The 23,435-nt window shown below is 39.0% G+C and overlaps 1 protein-coding gene across 1 annotated transcript in view; it reads left to right on the top strand.

The window, feature by feature from the left end:
- tmem132e (transmembrane protein 132E) overlaps positions 1 to 23,435 on the top strand; it is a 553,547-nt gene that overhangs the window by 311,024 nt on the left and 219,088 nt on the right. Inside the window, exon 4 of the mRNA XM_059973087.1 lies at positions 18,848 to 19,040. Within this exon, the coding sequence (XP_059829070.1) occupies positions 18,848 to 19,040 (193 nt within the window). The remainder of the gene's footprint in view (positions 1 to 18,847; positions 19,041 to 23,435) is intronic.

The following is a 23,435-nucleotide window of genomic DNA, read 5'->3' as shown; positions in this document are numbered from 1 at the left end:
GTCTATGTGAGCCAGGTGCTGTTTTTGATTCTAATTTAGTCTTCAGATTTCCAACATGGGGTCACCCACTTATCTCATAGGACCATAAGAGATAGGAGCAGAATTAAGCCATTCTGTCCATTTCAAAATGACTGATCTATTTTCCTTCTCAACACCATACTGCTGTCTTCTCCCTATAACCTTTCATGTTCCAACTAATCAAGAACCTATCAATTTTCACCTTAAATGCACTCAATGACCTATCCTCCACAGCTGCCTGTGGCAAGGAATTCCATGGATTCACCACTCTGTAGCTAAAGGAATTCCATCTCAACTCCATTCTAAATGAACATCCCTCTATTCTGAGGCAGTGCCCTCTAGTCCTAGACTCTTCCACTATAGGTAACCTCGTCTCCATATCCATTCTATCTCAGCCTTTCATCATTTGATAGATTGTAGTGAAATCCCAACTCATCCAAAACCTCGGATTTTTAAATTTTCTGCCTGCTTAGAAAATAGTCTGTGTTTTTGTTCCTTTACCAAAGTGCATGACCACACACTACTCAACACTGAATTCCATCTGTCATTTCTTTGCCCATTCTCTTAATCTGTCTGAGTCCTTTTGGCACCAACCTGATTTTTCCAATTTACCTGGTTATTGAAATCAGGGTTGACCCCTCCTTTACAGACACAAACACATTTGAGGTGAACTGCTCAAATCCCTCTTGCACTCGGTCAAACCCCTCCTTCCTTAATGGTGTCTCAACCGACTGAACACAAGCATTTGGAATTGTCTCCTTTTCCTTTTTCCTTTTTCAGAGCAAAACGATTAGCCACCACATGACCAGACTTCTTACAAAAATGACATGTAAAACTGGCAAACTTTCCTTTTGACTGCTTTTCTTCCTCCTTACTTTTGACACTATTTCCCGACTTACTTTCTGGTTTAACCTGTGGGTTATCCTTGTTATCTCTGTTATTCTTCTGGTAGCTCTTACTCAGAAAAAACTTAACCTTATGGTTAAGCAGACTCTGAAAGGGTTTCAGCCTCTTTCTCATCCTCCCTCTTTAATTTTTCTAACCAAAGCTGAACCTCAAACTCAGCAGGTTTATTTTCAACAGACATTTCCCACACATCCTCTTCAAATATTCCCTTTGATATATAATGCTCTGCTATTAACGCCGTCCTCATTCTAGTAGTCATTTTAACTTTTAACTTTTGAGCAATTCCCAACAGCACATCCCTCTGAGCATCATCCAATGCTTCAGGGGTAGGTTCCACCAGAAATTTACCAACCTCAATCTCTATTGCTGCTGATATTCCACTCAAGAAAATCAAAAGGGATTTTCCCCAATCAGATTGACCATTAATCACTCAATTAAGCACCCAACAATTTAAACTAGCTTCCAATATGTTCCTATCACGGATGAGCCCCCAATTTTGTTACGTACCCTGTAACAGGTTAAAAGAACCAGCAGAAATGGAACACACCTGGAATCTGATTTTGCTACAAATAAAACACTATTTAGTACTATCTACGTAAATCAGTAATAAAACCAGATAAATCAAACAGGTTAGCAGAGTTCATGCATATATAAGTGTGTAAATATAAAACCCAACACTTCTTCAAGCTTAGGTGGTAAATGATACAGTCTTATGATGGTATAGGAATGAAGTCAGTTCAGTTCGTGATATTGAGTTGAGTAGAATTCAGGAGAGAGAGAGAGATGATTTGTTTTCCAAGTAAGCCAATGCGGTCAATTCTTCCCACATTGTCCTCTGAAGTTCTGTTAAAGTCACCAACTGTGACCACACAGAAGGGTGCCGTCTTCTCGTGATAAAACTATCAACCCAGGCAAGGGTTAAACACACCGATAGCTTTTTTTGCACACTCTGAGCAAAACCCATCCTTTCGTGGGCACTCAAAGCTCATCCAGTGTCTGTTTCTTCTGTATTACTATCTGTGTCTTCCATGTGTCTGTCTGAAAAGCCAGCTGATCTTGTATATTCCCAAACATGCTGAACACCAGCTATCCATTATATAGCTCTGCCCTTCCATTACCATGGCAACTCATGGGCTATTTGGTGCTCTCTGTGAATCAGTGTACACACACTTTTTAAAGGCACAGTCCATTTTGAATAAACCTTAGGACCTCATCACATCACAAAATGGCAGCTGCAAGTACTGCCTGATGAAATGACTGCCTCCATTCCAGGATCCACATGGCAAGAACAAAGGCTTTAACCTTATCTATTTTCACTGTTCTTGTCTCATTCCATTAATTTGTAGATTGTAGTTATTTCTGTCCAACAGATTTGTCCTTTTTTATCATCTCATGATGAATTCTTTGACAAATTTTGCTTCTATGCCCCTTTCTGTGCCTTGGATAGAACCTTAGTGCAAAAGTTACAGATGGGGCAGAATTTGTTATATGAAACGGGTCAGATGACAGATCAGGGATGTGAGAAGACCCTGGAGAGTAGGATTAAGGAAAACCTAAGGTATTTTACATGTACTAATGTGAAGAATAGGAGGATGAATAGAGTGAGGGTAGGAATGCGCAGGGATAAAGAGGGAAGCATGTGCCTGGAGGCAGGAGAGGTTCATAATGATTACTTTGATTCAGTTTTCACTGGCAGAGGTACATTGATGAATATCAGGTCAGCATAGAACAGGCTGATGTTAAGAAAGAGGATGTGCTGGAAGTTTCAAAAAATGTGATGATAAATAAATCCCTGGGGCCAGTCAGGATATACCCTAGGTTACTACTGAAAGTGAGTGAAAGATCGCTGCACCTTTGGAAATGATCTTTACATCCTCAATGGCCACAGGAGTATTCCCAATAGATTGGAAGTTGGCAAATGTTGTTTCTTTGTTCAAGAAAGCTAATAAGGATAATCCTAGGAATTACAAACCAATGAGTTATATCAATGGAGAAAAATCTATCGGAGAGCAGTCTTAGAAACAGGATGTATCAACATTTGGAGAAACATAAAGTGACTAGGGATAGTCAGCATATTTCTTGTGAGACGCAGCTGGTGTCTCAGGAGCCTGAATGACTTTGTTAAGGCAAAACACAATACATTGATAAAGGTAGAGCAGTGGATGTGGTGTATATAGATTTTAGTAAGGCAATCAACAAGGTTCCCTATGGTAGGCTCATTCAGAAAGTTAGGAAGCATGGGATCCAGGGAAACATGGCAGAGTGGATTCAGAAGTGACTTTGCCCACAGGAGGCAGAGGGTGATAATAGATGGAGCATATTCTGCCTAGATGTCTGTGACTAGTGCTGTTCTGCAGAGATCTGTTCTGGGACCTGTTCTCTGTGATTTTTAAAAAATAAATAACTTGGATGAGAACGTGGAAAGGTGGGTTAATAAGTTTACAGATGAGATGAAGGTTGATGGTGTGTAGAGTGTAGAAGATTGTTATGTTGTCATTGGTTATATTGGACATCGATAAGTAGCAAATGGATTTCAATCTGGAGAAGTGTGAAGTGATACGCTTTGGAAGATCAAACTTAAAGGTTAATGGCAGGATTCTTAGACATGTGGAGGGACAGAGAAATCTTGGTGTTCATGTCTGGAAATCCTCCAAGTTGATAGGATGGTTAAGAAGGCATATGCTGTGTTGGACTTCATTGAGGTTTGAGTTTAAGAGCTGCGAAGTAATGTTGCAGCTCTATAAAACTTTTACTGGACCACAGTTGGAGTATAATGTTTATTTCTGGTTGCCTCATTTATAGAAATGATGTGGAAGTTTTAGAGAAGGCGCAGAAGAGATATAATAGCATGCTGCTTGGATTAGAGATCATGCCTAATGATAAAAGCTAGGGCTTTTCTCTTTAGAGTGAAGAATGATGAGATGTGATCTGTTGGAGCAGTAAAATACAGTAAGAGGCATAAATAGAGTGGACAGTCAGCACTTTTTTTTCCTATGGCGGCAGTGGCTATTATGAGAGGGCTTAATTTTAAGGTGATTGGAAGCAAGTATTGGGGGAATGTCAAAGATAATTTTTTTCACAGGGGTGGGTGCCAGAAATGCACTGCCGGAAGTGGAGTTAGTGGCAGATCCATTATGGACATTTAAGAAACACTTAAAAAGGCAAATGGATGGAAGAGAATTGGAGAGCTATGTGGGAAGGAAGGTTTAGATTAGATTTGGAGTAGGTTGAAAAGTCAGCACAACCATCATGGTCCAAAGAGCTGTGTTGTCCTATTCTCTATGGATGTTCTATGTTTTTCATATATGTAGATACAGAGTTGGCTGAGATGTTCTCTTTGGAGTGGAGTAGGCTAATGGCATACCTGAAGGAGGGAAATGCAGCATTATATGAGGCATAGATTGAACAAATAGTAAGAAACATACACCATGTTAAAGGTCACTGAGAAAGCCTAGGTTTAAGAGGAGGAGTAGGAGGTCTAGAGGAGATCTGAGGAAGATTTTTTTCACCCAGAGAGCATATGCATTTCCAATCTGGAGCACACTACCTGAAAGGTTGTTGGAGCCAAAAACTATCAAAAAATTTAAAAAGCAATTGGATGAGGATTTGAATTAGTCTCTGAATGGAGTTGTGCAAAATGTAACTAGATAGCTGAATTTTGTTAGATAGCTGACAATCAATCTAGACATGGTGAGCAAAAGAGTTTGTTTTGTTTCCTAATGATTCATTCACCCAACAATGTTCTAAGTTATCAGCCAGGCCAATAATAATACTTTTTCAGTGTTGTTTCCATGCTTTTCTTTTTGCTTGTTAGTTTAAAATTTCATAAAACTCAAGTTATCCAAAAATTAACACACATGCAACACAATTGTCTGTTCTCAGACACATGTATGAAGTTGTTCATGTAGAGGCAACACCAATGGAAATGAGAAACAATATCATTAATCTCTTACCAAATTTTCTGTGAAACTTATGCCAGATTTTGATGAAATTTCATAGAAATATAGATAATTGGCCCTGTTGCTGCAATCAGAGTTGTATCAGCCGTTACTCCTCACATTAATTAATTTTCCCACCTGCTCTGTCATTAACTGAAGTTAATAATGTTGAAGAATGAGCCTTGGCAGAGCAAAATAGGATTAAAGAATTATAAATAAACATATATCCAGCCAACTATGTGTGGCCAGGTTCCAGAGCTAGAGCCCAGTTTTCTAATAAAACTCAGCATGGATTCAAACTTATGTGTCCTTTCTAAATTTGAGTTGGTGATTTAACTATTTAATTACAGGTCCTCACTGCGGTTATGTCAGGGTTAAATTTCTGTAAGCTGTTCATTACCCAAACAATTCACAATTCAGAAATGCATGCCCAAACCTATGCAGTTCCTATGTGGCAGAAGATGCTAGCAGCTGACAAATCCACCCTGCCTTCCTCCTGAATGCTTGACCTGTATGGGCTGTAGTTAAGTCAAATACTCATAATCTGGGGAGGATTGTGTATGTTTCATGATTATCAATAATTAATAGTCATGCTGTGTAAACTTAATGGGCCTATTTGTCATTGATCAATAAGGAAATCGGTAAAAATTTGATTATGACACAGATCTTTCCCATTTTCACTGAAGGAATACTGTTTTACTACTTATTTCGTGCCAACTATCAGTGACAAAAATCACTGCTTTTTGAACACAGGCCCATGCAACTGATGCTATTCAAAAACTGATCACTCTAAGCATGGTATGGGGGAGCTGCTGCACAGGATTGAAGTAAACTGCAGAGAGTGGTAAAATTAGTCAAATCATCCAAGACATCTTAAAGGAGCTGTGCCGCAAAAATACGGTGTCCATCATTAAGGATCCCCACCGCCCTGAGCATGCCCTCTTCTCACTGTTACCATCAAGAAGGAGACACAGAAGCCTGCAGGCACAGAGGCACATACTCAACAATTTGGGAATAGCTTCCCCTCTGCCATCCAATTTCTAAATAGACATTGAATCCATGAATACTACCTCACTACTTTATATATATTTCTGTTTTTGCACTACTTATTTTAATTTAACTATTATATGTATTTAATTCATTTTTTTCCTATTTATCATGTATTGTACTGCTACCATAAAGTTATCAAATTTCACAACATATGCTAGTGAAATTGAACATGATTCTGAATCTGATGCTAGTTACAAACTATTCAGCAACAGTCTCCTGCCTCAATTCTGTGGTATAGTGTCCCAAATAAATGAAGGGAATCCCAGCTAATTTTCTCAATTAGTTTTTATTTTTTATGAGTTATGCCAAATAAGCAGCTGCCCTAATTGACTGATGGCCCAGTTCACCAGGATCCACTGTATGCGTGCATGTGTTTGTTTGTATATGATTTATATAGATTTTCAAAGGCCTTGGAAAAGTACCCCACAACGAATAAAAGAATATACAGTCAGCTACAAAACAGATTTCTGGCTGGTTTAATGACCGAGAGTAGAGAGTAACTATTCACAGTGAAGGAAGGTAGGTAGTGATGTTCCATAATGATCACTTCTGGGACCATTGCTGTTCATAGTTTATATTATTGATGAAAAATCTAAGAAACAGGAACAGAAGTAAGCCAATTGGTTCTTCAGACTTGCTCCACTCTGCAATATTGTTGCTGATCCAATCTTGACTTCAGACACTATGTTCCTGTCTCTCCAATGTTCCTTCACTCCCTTACATTTAAATTATTCAACAGCTCCTCTTCCATGGCTTATAAGAGCTGAAGAATTACAGGAAGTCATGACCCTCAAAATAAAATTCTTATCTCCCTCTTAAATGAGGAACTTATTCTGAAACGTACCTAGGTTATGTAATCCTACTAGTGGAAACATTCTCCCAGCAATTCCCTCTTAAAAATATCGCCTTTAATTTTTCTGATGAATAGTCCAACTTGCTTAATCCCCCTATTTGTCAACCCTTTTATCCTTTTATTCTATGTTACCTATAATGTAAATTTATCCTTTGTTAAATGTAATGATGAAAACTGTGCAATACTCACAGGGCAGGGGGCAGTCTCACTACTGCCTCTGCATAAAAATATCCTTACTTCTATATTCCCTACCTTCTTATCCTTGCTGTACCTGCATGCTGACTCTTTGCATTTCAAGCACTGGGCTTGCCCTATTTTGTAGTTTTGCTGCAATTGCATAATGACTTGTTTTTTCTTTCTCTCCTTCCATACTGGATATCCTATCATTTTCTTACATTATATGCCACCACTTCCTTTTTCCGTTAACCTCTAGCTATTTTGCTTTACATCCACCTCACTTTTTTTATACAGGTGTCCCGTTTTTCAAACGTTCGCAGTACGTCACCTAGCTGTTATGAAGGACCTACATTAGTTACCTGTTTTCACTAACAGAAGGTGTTTTAACTGTTACGAGAAAAGGCAGAGTGCGCGCTGAGCAGATTAGCTCCTCCCCCGGAACTGCATTCTAGCCGGCATTGCTCAAACACGTGCCTGTAAGCATCTGTGCTGTATGTCCATTTATTTTGTGCATCTGTTAACAAGATGAGTTCTAAGGTATCGGAAAAGCCTATAAGAGTGCAAAAGGGTGTTACGCTTAGCGTAAAACTAGACATAATAAAGCATTTTGATCGTGGTGAACAAAGTGAAGATATAGTGAGTTTGGCTAAGGGTTTGTGGAAGTTGACAAAGATGATGTTGAAGAGGTTTTGGCATCTCATGACCAAGATCTGAAAGATGAAGAGCTGATGAAGAGGAAAGGATAACAATTGAAACCGAACACAGTAGCAAACGGCCCGAAAATGAAGACATCCAGAAACTGAACGGAAAGCAATTGCATGAGATTCTTGCTGCGATTGACAACGCTGCAATGATTGCAGAAGAGTATGCCTTTAATTTTGAAAGGGTACGTAGCTTTAGGGCAGGGTTGCAGGTTGGTTTGAATGCTTACAAAGAATGTATGATAGAAAAATGATTGAGGGTAAGCAGTCAAGCATACTGTCATTTTTCAAGTCTTCCACATCAGCCAGAGCAGACAACGAAACTTGACCTTCGACATCGAGGCAGGCAGACATAGAAGAAGGTGACCTGCTTGCCCTGATTTAAACAGAAGACGACGAGATGACACCCCAGTCTCCTCTACCTCCCACCACCCCAACCTCCGATGACTCAGCCTAACACATCATCATCAGTGTGCTCACTGTCTTCCCGATTCCGGTAAGTGAAACTACACTGGGCATACATTATTTCTACTTTATATAGGCTGTGTATTTTTATGTGTTACTTGGTAGCTTCATTGCTTAAAGGTTACTGGAAAGAGTGCTCCTGCCGGGACCACTTGTGCCGTGTATTTTTGCCGCGAGTGCTGCCGAGAATGCTTGCGTGAGATTTTCACTGCGGTGGACAGAGTGCTGCAATAATTGCAGAAAAGTATTCTTATATTATATAGGCTGTGTATTTATCAGATCATTCCTGCTTTTACTATATATTACTGTTATTTTAGGTTTTATGTGTTATTTGGCATGATTTGTTAGGTTATTTTTTGGGTCTGCGAACGCTCAAAAAATTTTCCCATATAAATAAATGGTAATTGCTTCTTCACTTTATGACATTCCGGCTTACAAACCATTTCATAGGAACGCTCTACCTTCAAATAGCGGGGGAAACCCGTATATCATCTATTGTTCGGCTAAAGTAAATCTGTCCTTTCATCTAAGTCATCAAAACAGATTGAAAATAGTTGAAGCCCCAGCACAGATACTAGTTACTGACTGCCAATCTGAAAATGACCCAATTTTCCCAACTGCTTGTTTCCTCTGTTAGCCAATTCCCTGTCCATGCCAGTACAGTATCACAACTCCACATGCTCTTATCTTGTACAGCCAATGATTGTGTGCCACTGTACTGAATGTTTTTTAGAATTTGAAATAGACTACATTCTTTATTGTCACTGCTTGTTAAACCATAAAGAACCCAAGTAAATTCCCTTAACACAATTCAGTTTTATAAAACTATGTAAACCATGCATGATTGCCTTCAGATCTTTGAAATTTTCTGTCCTTATTTACCTTGTAATAATAACTTAAACTACAGAATTAAGAGTGCACTTTACTAATTTATAGAGCATCCCAAATTGAGAGTACATAGACAATACTGAAGGAGATTGGAACAAATAATATTATAGAATGGGCAAATAACAATGATAAATGTAAAGCAGTATATTTTGGTGGGAAGATATGAAGGTGGAAGTGGGATCGAGGAACAAAGGGATTTCATAGTTACAATACATTAATCACTAAAATTTGCATCATTGCTTAGTACTAAAGCAAGTGAAGTATTAGGGCTTATATTTTGAAGGATAGGAGTGAAAATTATGAAAATTTTCATAAACATATATCAAACCTGGTTAAAGCAAATCTTGTGCATACAGTTTTGATCATCATGTAATCAGAAGAGTATGAAGAAAATGGAATGGCACAGGGCTGAAACCAAAAATGCAAGGGAAAGATCAACCATCAGGAAAAGATTAACAGGTTGGGTCTTCTCTGTCTCCAATAAAGAAGACTGACTGATAATCAAACAGATTTTTAAAGTGAAAGGTTTTGATCGATGGATGGTGAGAGAATGTTTCTACTTGTGGGGTTAAGAGAAAAACAGAGACCACCAATATAAGATAGTCACCAAGAAATCCAAGTATTCAGAGAAACTTAATTAACCATAATAAAATGTAGGTTTTAAGGGAAGACTGGATAAGCATATGAAAGAGAAGGAAATAGAAGGTTGTATAAAAAGATTTAGAGGAGTTAAAAGGAAAAAGATTCAAGGAAAAACTCCATTCTGGACTGAACCAATTAGTCTTATGTTCTGTGCAATTGTATGTAATTTTGCATAGCTTGTGGGGAAAAATATGATGCTATTGACAGCATTATAGTTATGTGTTATAGTCAAATAGGTGTGATTGAACTGATTCACTAAAAGTGAAATGCCCTTCATAATCATTGGAAATAATAGAATAATCATTACATTTTTATGCTAACATTCCTGAATTGTACCAGTTCCAGTTATTTTTGCATGTTTGCAATCTACATTATTATGTTTCACCTTTTAATTTTATAATACCCTACTCTAGCATTTTACTTTTCAGAGAAAGAAATCAAGTTTAATCTAATGTACAATGAGTTTGTTTACATCCCTTTATATTTTAAGTGACTTTAATGCAGCAAGCTTGAAACTTCAAAAGTAATATTAAATGTTGCAGCAGGTAAGTGAAGGAGGCGCTATATTCAAGATACTAATTACCATTTTCAAAATGTTAATTTCTGGATCAGAATCATTGCTTTGTAAAACGCCACTGCAGTTTTCACAACAGTTTTCTTTTACGTATAAGATACTTGCAACCTTTACAGAATAAATGCTTTTTTGGCTGAAACAATTTTAATGGCAACTGCATTAGGTGATGTGCCAAGCTTACATGCTGTGCAAATGGATCCCTATCCATTTTAATTAAATATCTCATAACATTTTGCAAGAAATCTTTTGCCTGATTTCACTGTAATGAAACAGAGTTCAGAGTGAGCTATGAGGTTAGCACAAAATCACTATCGAAGTTCCATCAGAGTGTCCTCGAGAATTACAGCAAATAATTTAGAAAGGGAAGCATCAGAAAGTGATAATTTTGGAATCACCAGATAGAAACCCAGATAGGATAGTCTTATAGTTTTTCATCTGGGGTTCAGGGGACATACTGCTCCCTCTGGCTCACAAGGAACTAAATAAATTACAGAATGATCTCTGATATTGCAGTTGTAGATCATTTTCAAAACTAGCTTTCCTCAGGCACAAATAGACATTTTAATATGAGGTAACGTCAGTCAGGTATGATATAACAGAGCTTGAAATATATTATGAGATCTCAACTGGTGAATACTCATAAACATCTTAACCTTCTACAAATGCCTCATATCTTTCAAAACATTGGAGGTAAAGTAGTGATTGGTGAGAGCTGGACACTAATTGAGAGGTCATTTCTCAGATATCACACTCAACTATTGTTTAATCTACTCAAGTGGCCTGCTATCATATAGTTCATGATGTTACAATCTAATCTTAAAAATTATTGCAAGTTGAATGGTGGGTGGGAGGAAACATCATTTTCTCCAAGAAATAATGTCCATTCTTTCATCTCCATTCATATTTCCTTGAAACTATTAACGCTGAAGGGTGCATTTTCATCTATCAACTGTATGTCTTCTTCCCCCTTAACTTAATTTGATGTTGGAAAGGCTTGCTGCAGTTGCAAACATAGTCATATGAAATAGGAACATAAGAAAGCAACTTGGCCTTTTGAGCTTCCTCCACCATTTAATAAGATTATGCCTGATCTGATTACCCTCTCAACTCTGCATTCCCAACTCACTACAATAACCTTTCACCCTAATATGAATATTATGTATAACTCTGCCTTAAAAATACTCAAACATTGGAAGAACTCTGGAGACTTATGACCTTCTGAAAGAAGAAAGAAAACTTACAGGCATATGTCTTAAATGGGTGACCCTTTATTTCTAAACAGTTACTCTTTAACTCTGAACATAAAAGGTTTAGCAAATGTTGAAAAACTTGAGCAACACACACAAAGACCTGGAGGGACTCAGCAGATCAGGCAGCATATATGGAAAGGAAAAGAAATATTCTCTTGATATTTTGGACTGAGATTCTATTACCACCCTCCTCCTTCCCTTTCTTCCATGGTTTGCTGTGCTCTCCTATCATATTCCTTCTTCAGCACTTTACCTCTTCAATTTATCACTTCCCACCTCCCAACTTCATCTTCCCTCCACACCCACACATCTTCCCCCTTACCAGATTTCACCTATTACCTGCTAGCTTGCCCCACTACCACGTTATGCCTTTTTCTCCCTTACTTTCCAGTCCTGATGAAGGGTCTTGGCCCAAAATGTCAACTGTTTATTCCTCTAATAGATGCTCCCTGACCTGCTGAGTTCCTCCAACACTTTGTATGCATTGCCTCTTAATTCTAATTTCTCCCAGAAAAGAAAAGAAACATCTTCTCTACGTTTACTCTGTTCCCCATCGTCTTTTATGCCCTCTCGATGGATGCAAGTCTGACCTATCGAACCTTTCTTCGTAAGGCAATTCAACTCTTCCAAGTATTTTTCTAGTCAATCTTCTCTGATTCGCTTTCAATATATTAACATCTGTCCTTGAATAAGGAAACCAATACAATATTCCAGTTGCAGTCTCATCAAGCTTCATGTAGCTTAAGCATTCCCCTCTCAATAAGCAATAATGTTCTGTCGGTTTTCAAAATCACTTGCTGTACCAGCATATTAATCTCTTGGGAAGCATGAGCAAAGACACCTAATCCCTTTATATCTCAGATCTATTTATATTCAATTGGAAACTTTTTGTCCTCTTCATAACTTAACTTTCCATTCTACCTTTGTGTCATTCAATTAGTCTTAATTTCAGTGCATTCCTCACCACAAAAATAAATGTTATTAAATTGCATGCTACAGCTTCACAAGTATATGTTGTCATGTGTTGTAGCCTTCAATTAATTGATGGTTTGAATTATCAGTTTGATTGGGCTAGTGTTGGTTTACCAAAAATGTAGTGATTAACTACATGTACTGAGCAATGAACAGTCTAGGAACAGTACACAGTTTGAGTAGAGTTGAATGGAAAAAAGAAAAAGTTAGGCTATATGGCTCATTGAGTTGCTCTGCTATTCCTTCATGACGAATATAATATCCTTCTCAACCCCATTCTTCTGCCTTCTACCTGGAACGTTTGGTGCCCTTACTAATCCAGAAACTATCAACCTCTGCTTTGGGGTGGCAAGGTAGCGTAGTGGTTAGGACAACGCTTTACAGTTGAGGTGACCTAGCCTCAATTCCCGCTGCTGTTTGTATGATCACCCCCATGTCTACGTGGGTTTCTTCCAGGTGCTCCAGTTTCCTCCCATGGTCCAAAGATGATTGCTGGTAGGTTAATTGGTATAAGCCCAGGGCTAAGCACACAGCCTTATAGTATACACATACTGGTAGTGATTATGCAGAAGATGTTACTGCCAATCCATACTGACTAGGGTCTGCAAGTGAAGAAATTGAAGATCCAGTCACACAAGAAGACATCAAAGCCTAGGACCTGGAGTTTATTGATTAGTGTTATGGAGATGGTAGTTTTTAGTGTAGTTACAATGATATGAAATCAGAATGTTCCTCATCCCGTGGCTATTTTCAGTCGCCTTTAAGTATCACTAGATGTTGTATTGTTTGATAAAGTATTTTACATGTAAAGATAGAAACTAATATTTGAAGTGGCTTACTGTTTGGAACTAGCAGCCTGTGTTGTAAGAGACAATGGTGTCTGATTACTATGGGCAGGTTACATGTAAACAATTTTTTGTAGATTGGTTGTTAACTACAATTCCATAACTCCTGAAGATGTTTTCATTTCTGTAACAACTTTCCTATAATGAAAAAATATTTTTAAAAATTGGAGGAGAATTTGTGTAAAGTCAAATTTCTGTAAATCAGATTTTTCATAATCTGGGGAGATTCTGTTATATTCAATAGAATTGGCCAAATACATTAGTGCCGGGAGTATGTTGATGCATACATGAACTCAATTTGTGACGGAAATCATCAGCCATTTCCTCTAGGTTATTGCTGCAGCATTCAAATGCACACATGCACAGACAAACTTGGAGAGACGCACTACACAATTTACTGTATAGTCTAGTTCAAAGAATGTTCAGTGCAAATAGGTAAAATCAGTTTCTTCTTTCTATTTATACAAGTTTAAAGCAGTTGTGTCACATTGGGAAGCCTACTGCGTATGATTACGAATGGACAAGATTCAAAAAGGTCACATGATTTAACCATGGCTGCGGGTATTTGTTGTTGTACACAAAGCCTTATTTTATATTTTGAGGCATAGTGAACTTGATTGACAGTAGTTCACAAGTGTGCTTAATCATGGCTTTTTAAACCTTGCTTGACTGACCTTGGATCTGATATGATAGACTTTGTGCCTTATAATTCTTCCTACACTTAAGAGGATGAGATAAACCTACCCTGTCTGGAAGGGCTGGTAAATGTAGAAAGTTTGTACAGAAACTATGCTTGGTGGAATTGGGGGTTGAAGAGAGTGCTAATTCAGTGCCAGTGCTAATTTACCACAAAGTATGGCTAATAAGGGAATTTTACTTTTTTTTACAGTGGAGATGATGTGTAGCAATGTTACTGATGACTGGCAATCATGAGAATGGAGTGTGTGGGACCCAAACCACATTGTACTATAGAGTTAGCAGTATACTGGTTACTTTGCTGTTAAACGTTTTCTGCCATTGAAAGCATGAAAAGTGTCCAGATTCTTCAGTGAGATTGCTTTGGTCAAATGGCATAAGTGCACAAAAACTAACAAGTGTAGATTTCTGGAATTCCACAGATATATTTAGAATTTTGACAAACCACCATTGACTTTCTGAGTCTGTCTGCAGTTAAGAGACACAATTCCTCAAAGTTATGAAGAAAGCTGACTGAAATCTAATGTCTTTCTGCCTCAGAAGTATACGAAGGCAGAAATCCTCATTATGCAAAGGTGATTCCTAACAAGAACAACAATGGATCAGAACAACGTGTTTGCATGAATATTGTCCTCAGCCAACAATAAAGAATGCAACATGACCACCAAGGAGAAGATTAATATTGATCACAGTGTAAGGGCAGATAAATCAAGGATTGACCAGTCTGTAATAGTGCATTAAAATTCAGTTTTGGACTGTGCATTCTTTTGGGGATTAAGAATGGCAATCCTACAGACAGGTGTTTCACTTTAATCAATTTCCTTCACTGAGAAATTATGGCCCATCATTAGTGTGTATTCTTTGGAGAGAGACTGAATTCCCGGACTGCAAGGTTATCACTAAGGTACCACCCACAATTGCAAGTAGAGTTGAGCAAAAAATGCTGATCTGTTCAATAATGCCTGACAAAGAACAAATTTGAATCCCAAAGGTGCCAAGTTCCCATCTTGTTGTAAGCAAATCAACATAAAAATAATCAGCAAATCTAGAACTCATGCAATTATTGACTAATTACCTTGTTGAGTTACCTTAATTCCTGTCCTCCATTTGCCCTTGCCTTGCTACAACTTTGCAGTGCTTCTTAAGTGGCACAGACAAATTCATGATAACTGGTCCCTTAGAATGGAGGATATTGCAAGTGACTGAAGGATGACTGTAGATGGCACTGGGTCCAGAGAGGCTAACTTTGGACCACATCAAAAGTAGTACAAATAGCACCAATCTGGACTATCTGGTTGATTGGCAACTGAAGAGGTATAATTGAAGCAATATTTATGAGAAAGCAAATCCTTTTGTTCTGAGAGGAGACTGTCTGTTTTCACTGCATCCCCCAAAGGAGTGTGTCAACTAATCAAGCAGCACCTTTGGGTTAAAGATTATTGGAATTCCAAAGCATATTCAAATACCACGGTAACAGTGGAATCAGAGTTTGGATTACAAACCAAAACATTTGGTAGCTTCTGTCCACATATCAGTGGAGTCTATCAGACATTACATCATGTTTGGTTGAAGTACTAACTTGGAGCTGTCGACTACATTCATGTTAGAAGGAATAGGTTCTTGGCTGTGTACAATTCTTATGCAAAGTCGGAGTTAGACCCACATCCTGACCCTCCAGATGTCTTGTGTAAGTTTTCATGTAAATTGTCCCAACTATTTATAGATTGATGCTCATCAAACTGGCTCATTTTTTCCTTATTTATAACCAGATGTGTCCACCTAATCACATCTGGTTATAAATTTGCTCCACAACAGGTATTTTTCCTGTTTAGCCTAGAAAAGTTTGCTCACCAGTTACCACTGCTAAACAGCCCTTGTTCTTTCATACACGGATCTAGTGATGGACATGACTGTTGGATTTATTGACATGATGTTGTCTTATTCTTTGGAGTAGAACTCATGGTGCTAGACCTGACCAGGTTGTACTTTTTGTGTATCTGGAATGAAAATACAAAGTTTTTTTTTTGTTTGTTGTTCTAATTGTGTTTTCATTTCTTGTAAAAAAAATTTTGTATACATTTTTTTTCTTGCAAATGTTATGTATCTATTGCTATGGTGCCTTGATCCTGTTACAAGTAGGACTTTCATTACCCTAGTATATACATTAAGAATATTATAGCTTGTGGGGTGGTGGAGGAGGAGTAGTGGGGATAAGCTCCCACTGCTACTAAATGCTCCCAATAGCCTCTGACAACCAAGACCAGTCCCTGGTCTTCACATCTGGCTTCGCTACTAAGCCCTGCAGAACTGTTTTCATTGACAGAACAGAGAAAGGTGGGTCACTAGTGCCATAAAACCAATCCCTTCAGGCAGATGGGGCTTGTCAGTAATAGCAGCTCATCTGGGAGAAGGAAAACTCTGATTACAAATCTCTGCTCCCTTGTGACTGTATCCAATCATGAGTAAGGTTTCGGGAGTAAGCCTTGAGGAAAAATCCGGAGTTGGAGTACCTAAGGCAGTCCCTGTGTTGAGCTCAACACTGACTGGCAGTTCCTGCGATGCTGCTGGTGCCAAACTGAATCGTTTTCTGCTGTTCCTTTTGATTCATCAGCTACATGCAGAGGGGGAGCCTGCTGCATGGATAACAGTTTCCCCTTCATATCGAACCGCCCTGGTAATACGTAGATATGCAACCAATATTTAGTTTGATGGCCAAACTAAATCATCAGACCATAAAACCTTCTTCCAGCTAACTTCAGTCTCCCACCTACCTTCCAGCAAACTCTAGCTGAGGTTTCATGAGTTTTTTTTTGTAACAGTGGCTTTTTCTTTGCCGTTTTCCTGTAAAGCTGTGACTGTTGAACCAATTAACCAACAGCCGTATGCACAGTCATTCCCATCCAATCCACTGAAGCTTGTAACTCCTCTAGAGTTGTCATAGGTCCCTTAGTGGCTTCTTGCACAGTCACTCAGTTTTAAGGACAGCCTGCCTTTAGGCAGATTTACAGCTGTGCAATATTCTTTCCATTCCTTGATGATTGACCTAACTGTACTCCAAGAGATAATCAGTGACTTGGAAATTTTCTTGTATCCATCTCTTGACTTGTGCTTTGCAATAACTTTTTTGTGGAGTTGCTTAGATTGTTCTTTGTCTTCATGGTGTAGATTTTGCCAGGATACTGACTCACCAGCAGTTGGACTTTCCAGATACAGGTGTATTTTTTTTACTACAATCAATTGAACACCTTGACAGCACACAAGTTTGTACATAGCTATGACACCTTAACTGATTATGTGACTTTTAAAGCCAATTAGCTGCACCAGCGATAATTTGGAGTGTCATATTAAAGGAGGTGACTACTTACACAATAAATTATTTTGTGTTTTACATTTGTAATTAATTTAGTTAGCTTTGTAGAGATCTGTTTTTCTTAGACATGAAAGAGTTTTTCTGTTGATCAGTGTCAAAAAAGACAGATTAAATCCATTGAGATTCAATGTTGCAAAACAATAAAACATGAAAACTTCTGGGCAGGGGGTGGTTTGGTGAATACTTTTTATAGGCGCTGTACATTTTCCCCGTGACCATGTGCTTTTCCTCTGGGTGCTCCAGTTTCCTCTCAGTCCAAAGACATATTGGTTGTTAGGTTAATTGCCCATTGTAAATTGTCCTGTAATTGGGCTAGGGTTAAATCAGTGGTTGCTGGGCAGCATGGCTCAGAGGGCCAAAGAGCAATAGGCTGTATCCCAGCGAATAAAATTTAAAAAATGTCGTTTTCATACATGTATTACCCACAATTAAACTGATAGACTAGTCTTCATGAGTCAAATCGTGAGATGTGGTGAATCACATGGAAAACTGCACCAAAATACAGGAAAACATTGGCAGCCTTATAGAGTGGGCAGTTAAAATGCTAATAAATTTGGTATGGTGAAGGATGAGGTCATTTGTTTTTGTAGAATTAGGAAACTAAAATTGATAAGGAAAGAAAGAGCAATAGAGAAAGAGGTCAACCAGTCAGACAAGATTTGTTTTGAAACCAACCTAGTAGTAAGTTAGATAAAATATTATTTAATTATTCATGCGTAGCTCCTGAATAATGTTTCTTATTACAGTGTAGCCATTAGGAATAACAAGTGTGGCTTCAATTTTTATTAATTGACTATGTATAAAATACTAGCTTATAACAAAAATAAGTTGCTATATTTTATTTTGTAACAATTTTCATTGCTATGTCATTTTATTTGGATGGTAGATTCTTGGATTTTCACAATTTGAAATTTAATATTTCAAATAATTTGCAGACAGATTAAGCATAACTTTAAAAATAATAATTATATTTTTCTGACACTGTTATAGCCTATTCTGTACTCCGAAGCAATAATAACCATCCCCTTTGCTGAATTAACTCACTATCCAACTGATTGTTTCCATTTCGGGGAATGTCAGGATTCAAATATCATCTTGGGATTTGATAGTGTGTTTACCCTTACAGCAGTTGTCCCTGAACGACAATATTTTAATATAGATGTGAGATAGTCTGCAGGTTGGCAAGGTTTATGTCATCAAGTTATGCTGATTCAGTGTAAATACCAAACTTGTTTGGTAACTAGCTGCATAGTAAATTCACCGTTGAGTAAAGAAAAAAATATTTCATTACTCATGCTTGATAATGGGCTTGTGTGTATTCTTATTACTGTGTTGCCTTTGGTGAAAAATGACATAAAGTAATTAATGATTTGAGAGTTTTCTGGGTTCTGTTTTTATAAGGCATGTATAAAATCAAGTATATAAGTAAATTGAAGCTGTAAGGTTTTTAAACTTTTAATATTTTGAATGCAAAATCTAAAATTTATTTAATTTCTTAACAGAGGATCTGCTCAGCCTAATGAAATTATTCAATTGAACTTTGAAATGGAAAATTTTACCAGCCAGTCAGTGACAAGACGAATTATGTGGCATGTTGACTACCGTGGAAAAAATCCTCCTCCAGATTCTGACAAAGTGGTGACAGAATTAACTGTGATTCAGAAGGACATCCGGGCTATTGTACCACTCTCTATGGTGAGTGCTTTTACCATCTTCCTTTTCACTTTCCCAACCAATAGTCCTGACTGGTATCACCCATAAAACACTTTTATTCAATTCCAAGGTATGTAATAATTTAAATGGAAAATATCAGTAAGATTTTACTTATTTGGAGAAGCAGTGTGGTAGCAGACTGTTCCACCCCAACGAGCTTGCGCTGTCCATTTACAACTGTGTGACCAATTCATCTACTTACTCGTATGTGTTTTGAATGTGGAAGGAAACCTGAGCACCTGGGAGAAACCCACGTGGTCATAAGTGTAACCCTTACCCAACAGGCTGGTATATGTCTAGGGGAAAAGGGGATCCAGCCACTCACCAACCCCACCTCCCGTACACGCAGGTGCTGTGAGAATCAAGTTTATGCCGCGCGTACCACACAATATCAAACTCACACCAGATACCGTTATGGAATACACTTTAAAGATTTTACTAAAACTAAAAGAGTACTATGCAATACAGTATATATGAAGGAAAAGAAAATAAAGCAAAAGGCGCCAACTTATCAAAGTTCAGTCAGTTTAGTGCACATCGTTGGAGCTCAACCACCAAACCATTCGACCCCTTGTCGCTTGCCTCTGACCTCCACGTCCCCGCACCTGGGACAACCCCTGGTAATCAACTGAGCAGTGCAGCACACGTCCACCTTCCTCGGCGTCTGCTTCCCGCCTTCCCTCAAAAGACCGCGAAACCCCCCAAGCTCCCAGCCCCACAAGACAAAATAACTTTCCTCATTGGTTAACAAATGAATACAATCCCCATATCAGCAAGTCCAAAGCTAACCAACTGCGAGAAAAAAACACTTATTAGACATAAAAGCATTCCTACTCTAGCAAACCAAAGAAGCCATTTTGATTACATACACAGTACATTGTACATAAGAATGTACAAACTCCTTACAGACATTGGCAGATTTGAACCCGTGTCACTGTTGTAGTATCGCTATTTAACCTTGCCTGCCCCATTTTTGCTTTTGAATATGCTACACACTTTTAATATATTTCAGTTGACTGGTGTTTATAAGGTGAAACATTTGGACGTCATGCTATACTTTCACTGCTTTTAGCTTTAAAGCAGTAAATCATGGCTCACAACACACAAATTTAGTAGACCTATTATGCGTTAGATTACAATCTTCTGCATGCAACAGCTCAGATCCTGATCTCACTTCCCCATTGAACATGGAGTTAAATGTGTTGAAAGAATAAGTAAATTTAGGAAGGACAACAAAATTCTAGGGGCTTATAGCCCGATGGGAGTTCGGGGAGCTGGGTTAAGCACAATAGGCAGCGATTCAAACAGAGGGAGGAGAAATGGGTTAAAAATTCTATATCTGAATGCACGAAGTGTCAGAAATAAGGCGGATGAGCTTGAAGCCCAGGTGCGAATGGGTAACTATGATGTTGTTGGGATAACGGAGACATAGCTGCAGGGAGATCAGACCTGGGAAATGAATGTACAAGGGTATATGTGCTATCGTAGGGACAGAAATGTGGGCAGAGGGTGTGGGGTGGCCCTGTTGGTGAGGAATGAGATTCAGTCCTTTGCAAGGGGGTCATAGGGTCAGGAGAAGTAGAGTCTGTGTGGATAGAACTGAGGAAGGGCAAAAGGACCCAAATGATTGTTGTCTACAGGCCACCAAACAGTAGCATGGATATTGGGTGCAAGTTGAATAGGGAGTTAACATTGGCATGTGGCAAAGGTAATGTCGCAGTAGTTACGGGGGATTTCAGCATGCAGGTGAACTGGGAGAATCAGGTTGGTGCTGGACCACAGGATAGGGAGTTTGTAGAGTGCCTACGGGATGCATTCTTGGAACAGCTTGTATGAGAGCCGACCAGGGACAAGACTATTCTGGATTTAGTGTTATGTAATGAACAAGATTTGATAAGCGATTTCGCAGTAAAGGAGCCATTAGGAGGCAGTGATCACAATATGATAAGCTTTTATCTGCAATTTGAGAAGGATAAGGGCAGCTTGGAGGTGTCAGTGTTGCAGATGAACAGGGGAAGCTATGCAGCCATGAAGGAGGAGCTGGCCAAAGTTGACTGGACGGATAGCCCAGCAGCAAAGACAGTGGAACAGCAATGGCAGGTATTCTTGGGAATAATGCACAAGGTGCAAAATCAGTGAATCCTTCCTTCTCTGGGGGATGAAAAGGGGGGAAAGGGCCACAGTGGTTGACAAAGGAAGTCAGAGATTGCATGGCATTAAAAAAAAAGGAAATATGATAGAGCTAAGGTGAGTGGGAGGACAGATGATTGGGAAGTTTTTAAGGAACAACAGAACTTAACTAAAAAGACAATACGGGGAGAAAAAATGAGGTACGAACGCAAGCTAGCCAGGAATATAAAGGAAGATAGCAAAAGCTTTTTTAGGTATGTGAAGAGCAAGAAGATAGTTAAGAACAATGTTGGGCCCTTGAAGAATGAATTGGGTGAAATTATTATGGGAAACAGAGAAATGGCAGAAGAATTTAATGAGTACCTTAGATCTGTTTTCATTAAGGAAGGCACAAGCAATATGGATGGGCTAAGGACACAGGGTAACAGAGGAAATGAAACAGATTGACATTCGGAAGGAAACGGTGATGAGAAGACTGATGGGACTGAAGGCTGACAAATCCCCAGGTGCAGATGGTCTGCACCCTAGGGTACTAAAGGAGGTGGCCCTGGAAATTGTGGATGCATTGGTAATCATTTTCCAATGTTCCTTAGATTCAGGATCAGTTCCTGAGGATTGGAGAATGGCTAATGTTATCCCACTTTTTAAAAAAGAAGGGAGGGAGAAAACAGAGAATTATCGACCTGTCAGCCTGACATCGGTGGTGGGAAAGATGCTAGAGTCCATTATTAAGGATGAAAGTGGCATATTTAGATGGCACTGATAGGATTGGGCCGAGCCAGCATGGATTTACCAAGGGTAAATCATGCTTGACTAATCTGTTGGAGTTTTTCGAGGATGTAACCAGGAAGTTAGACGGGGGAGATCCAGTTGATGTAGTGTACCTCGATTTTCAGAAGGCATTTGATAACATCCCACATAGAAGATTGGTGGGTAAAATCAAAGCTCAGGGCATCGGGGGGAAGGCATTGACATGGATAGAAAACTGGTTGGCAGATAGAAAGCAAAGGGTAGCAGTGAATGGGTGTTTCTCGGAATGGCAGGTGGTGACTAGTGGGGTGCCAACAGAGTTCGGTATTGGGACCACAGCTGTTTACAATTTACGTCAACAATTTGGATGAAGGCATTGAGAATAACATCAGCAAATTTGCTGATGATACTAAGCTGGGTGGCAGTGTGACATGTGATGAGGATGTTAGGAGAATTCAGGGTGACTTGGATAGACTGGGTGAGTGGGCAGATACTTGGCAGATGGCATTTAACGTGAATAAGTATGAGGTTATCCACTTTGAGAGTAAGAACAGGAAGGCAGATCTGAACGGTGTAGAGTTGGGTAAGAGAGAAATACAAAGAGATCCGGAGTCCTTGTCCATCAGTCACTGAAGGTGAATGAGCAAGTGCAGCAGGCAGTGAAGAAGGCTAATGGAATGTTGGCCTTTATTACAAAGGGAATTGAGTACAAGAGCAAGGAAATCCTCTTGCATTTGTACAGAGCCCTGGTGAGACCACACCTGGAGTATTGTGTACAATTTTGGTCTCCAGGGTTAAGGAAGGACATCCTGGCTGTAGAGGAAGTGCAGCGTAGATTCACGAGGTTAATTCCTGGGATGTCTGGGATTTTGTGTTGAAGAAGGCTTTTGGAACGCTGGCCTTTATAAATCAGAGCATTGAGTACAAAAGTTGGGATGTAATGTTAAAGTTGTACAAGGCATTGGCAAGGCCAAATTTAGAATATTGTGTGCAGTTCAGGTCACTGAATTATAGGAAAGGTATCAATAAATTAGAGAGAGTGCAGAGACGATTTACTAGGATGTTACCTAGGTTTCAGCACTTAAGTTATAGGGAAGGGTTGAACAAGTTAGGTCTCTATTCATTGGAGCGTAGAAGGTTGAGGGGGGGATTTGATCGAGGTATTTAAAATTTTGAGAGGGATAGATAGAGTTGACATGATTAGGCTGTTTCCATTGAGAGTAGGAGAGATTCAAACGAGAGGACATGATTTGAGAGTTAGGGGGCAGAAGTTTAAGGGAAACAGGAGGGGGTATTTCTTTACTTAGAGAGTGATAGCTGTGTGGAATGAGCTTCCTGTCGAAGTAGTAGAGGCCAGTTCAGTTGTGTCATTTAAGGTAAAATTGGATAGGTATATGGACAGGAAAGGAGTGGAGGGTTATGGGCTGAGTGCGGGTAGTTGGGACTAGCTGAGATTAAGAGTTCGGCACGGACTAGGAGGGCCGAGATGGCCTGTTT

The sequence above is a fragment of the Hypanus sabinus genome, chromosome 6 (genome assembly GCF_030144855.1).
Source record: "Hypanus sabinus isolate sHypSab1 chromosome 6, sHypSab1.hap1, whole genome shotgun sequence".
NCBI classification, from domain to species: Eukaryota; Metazoa; Chordata; class Chondrichthyes; order Myliobatiformes; family Dasyatidae; genus Hypanus; species Hypanus sabinus.
The sequence above is the reverse complement of the archived record's forward strand: the minus strand, read 5'-3'. Positions and strand labels throughout refer to the sequence as shown.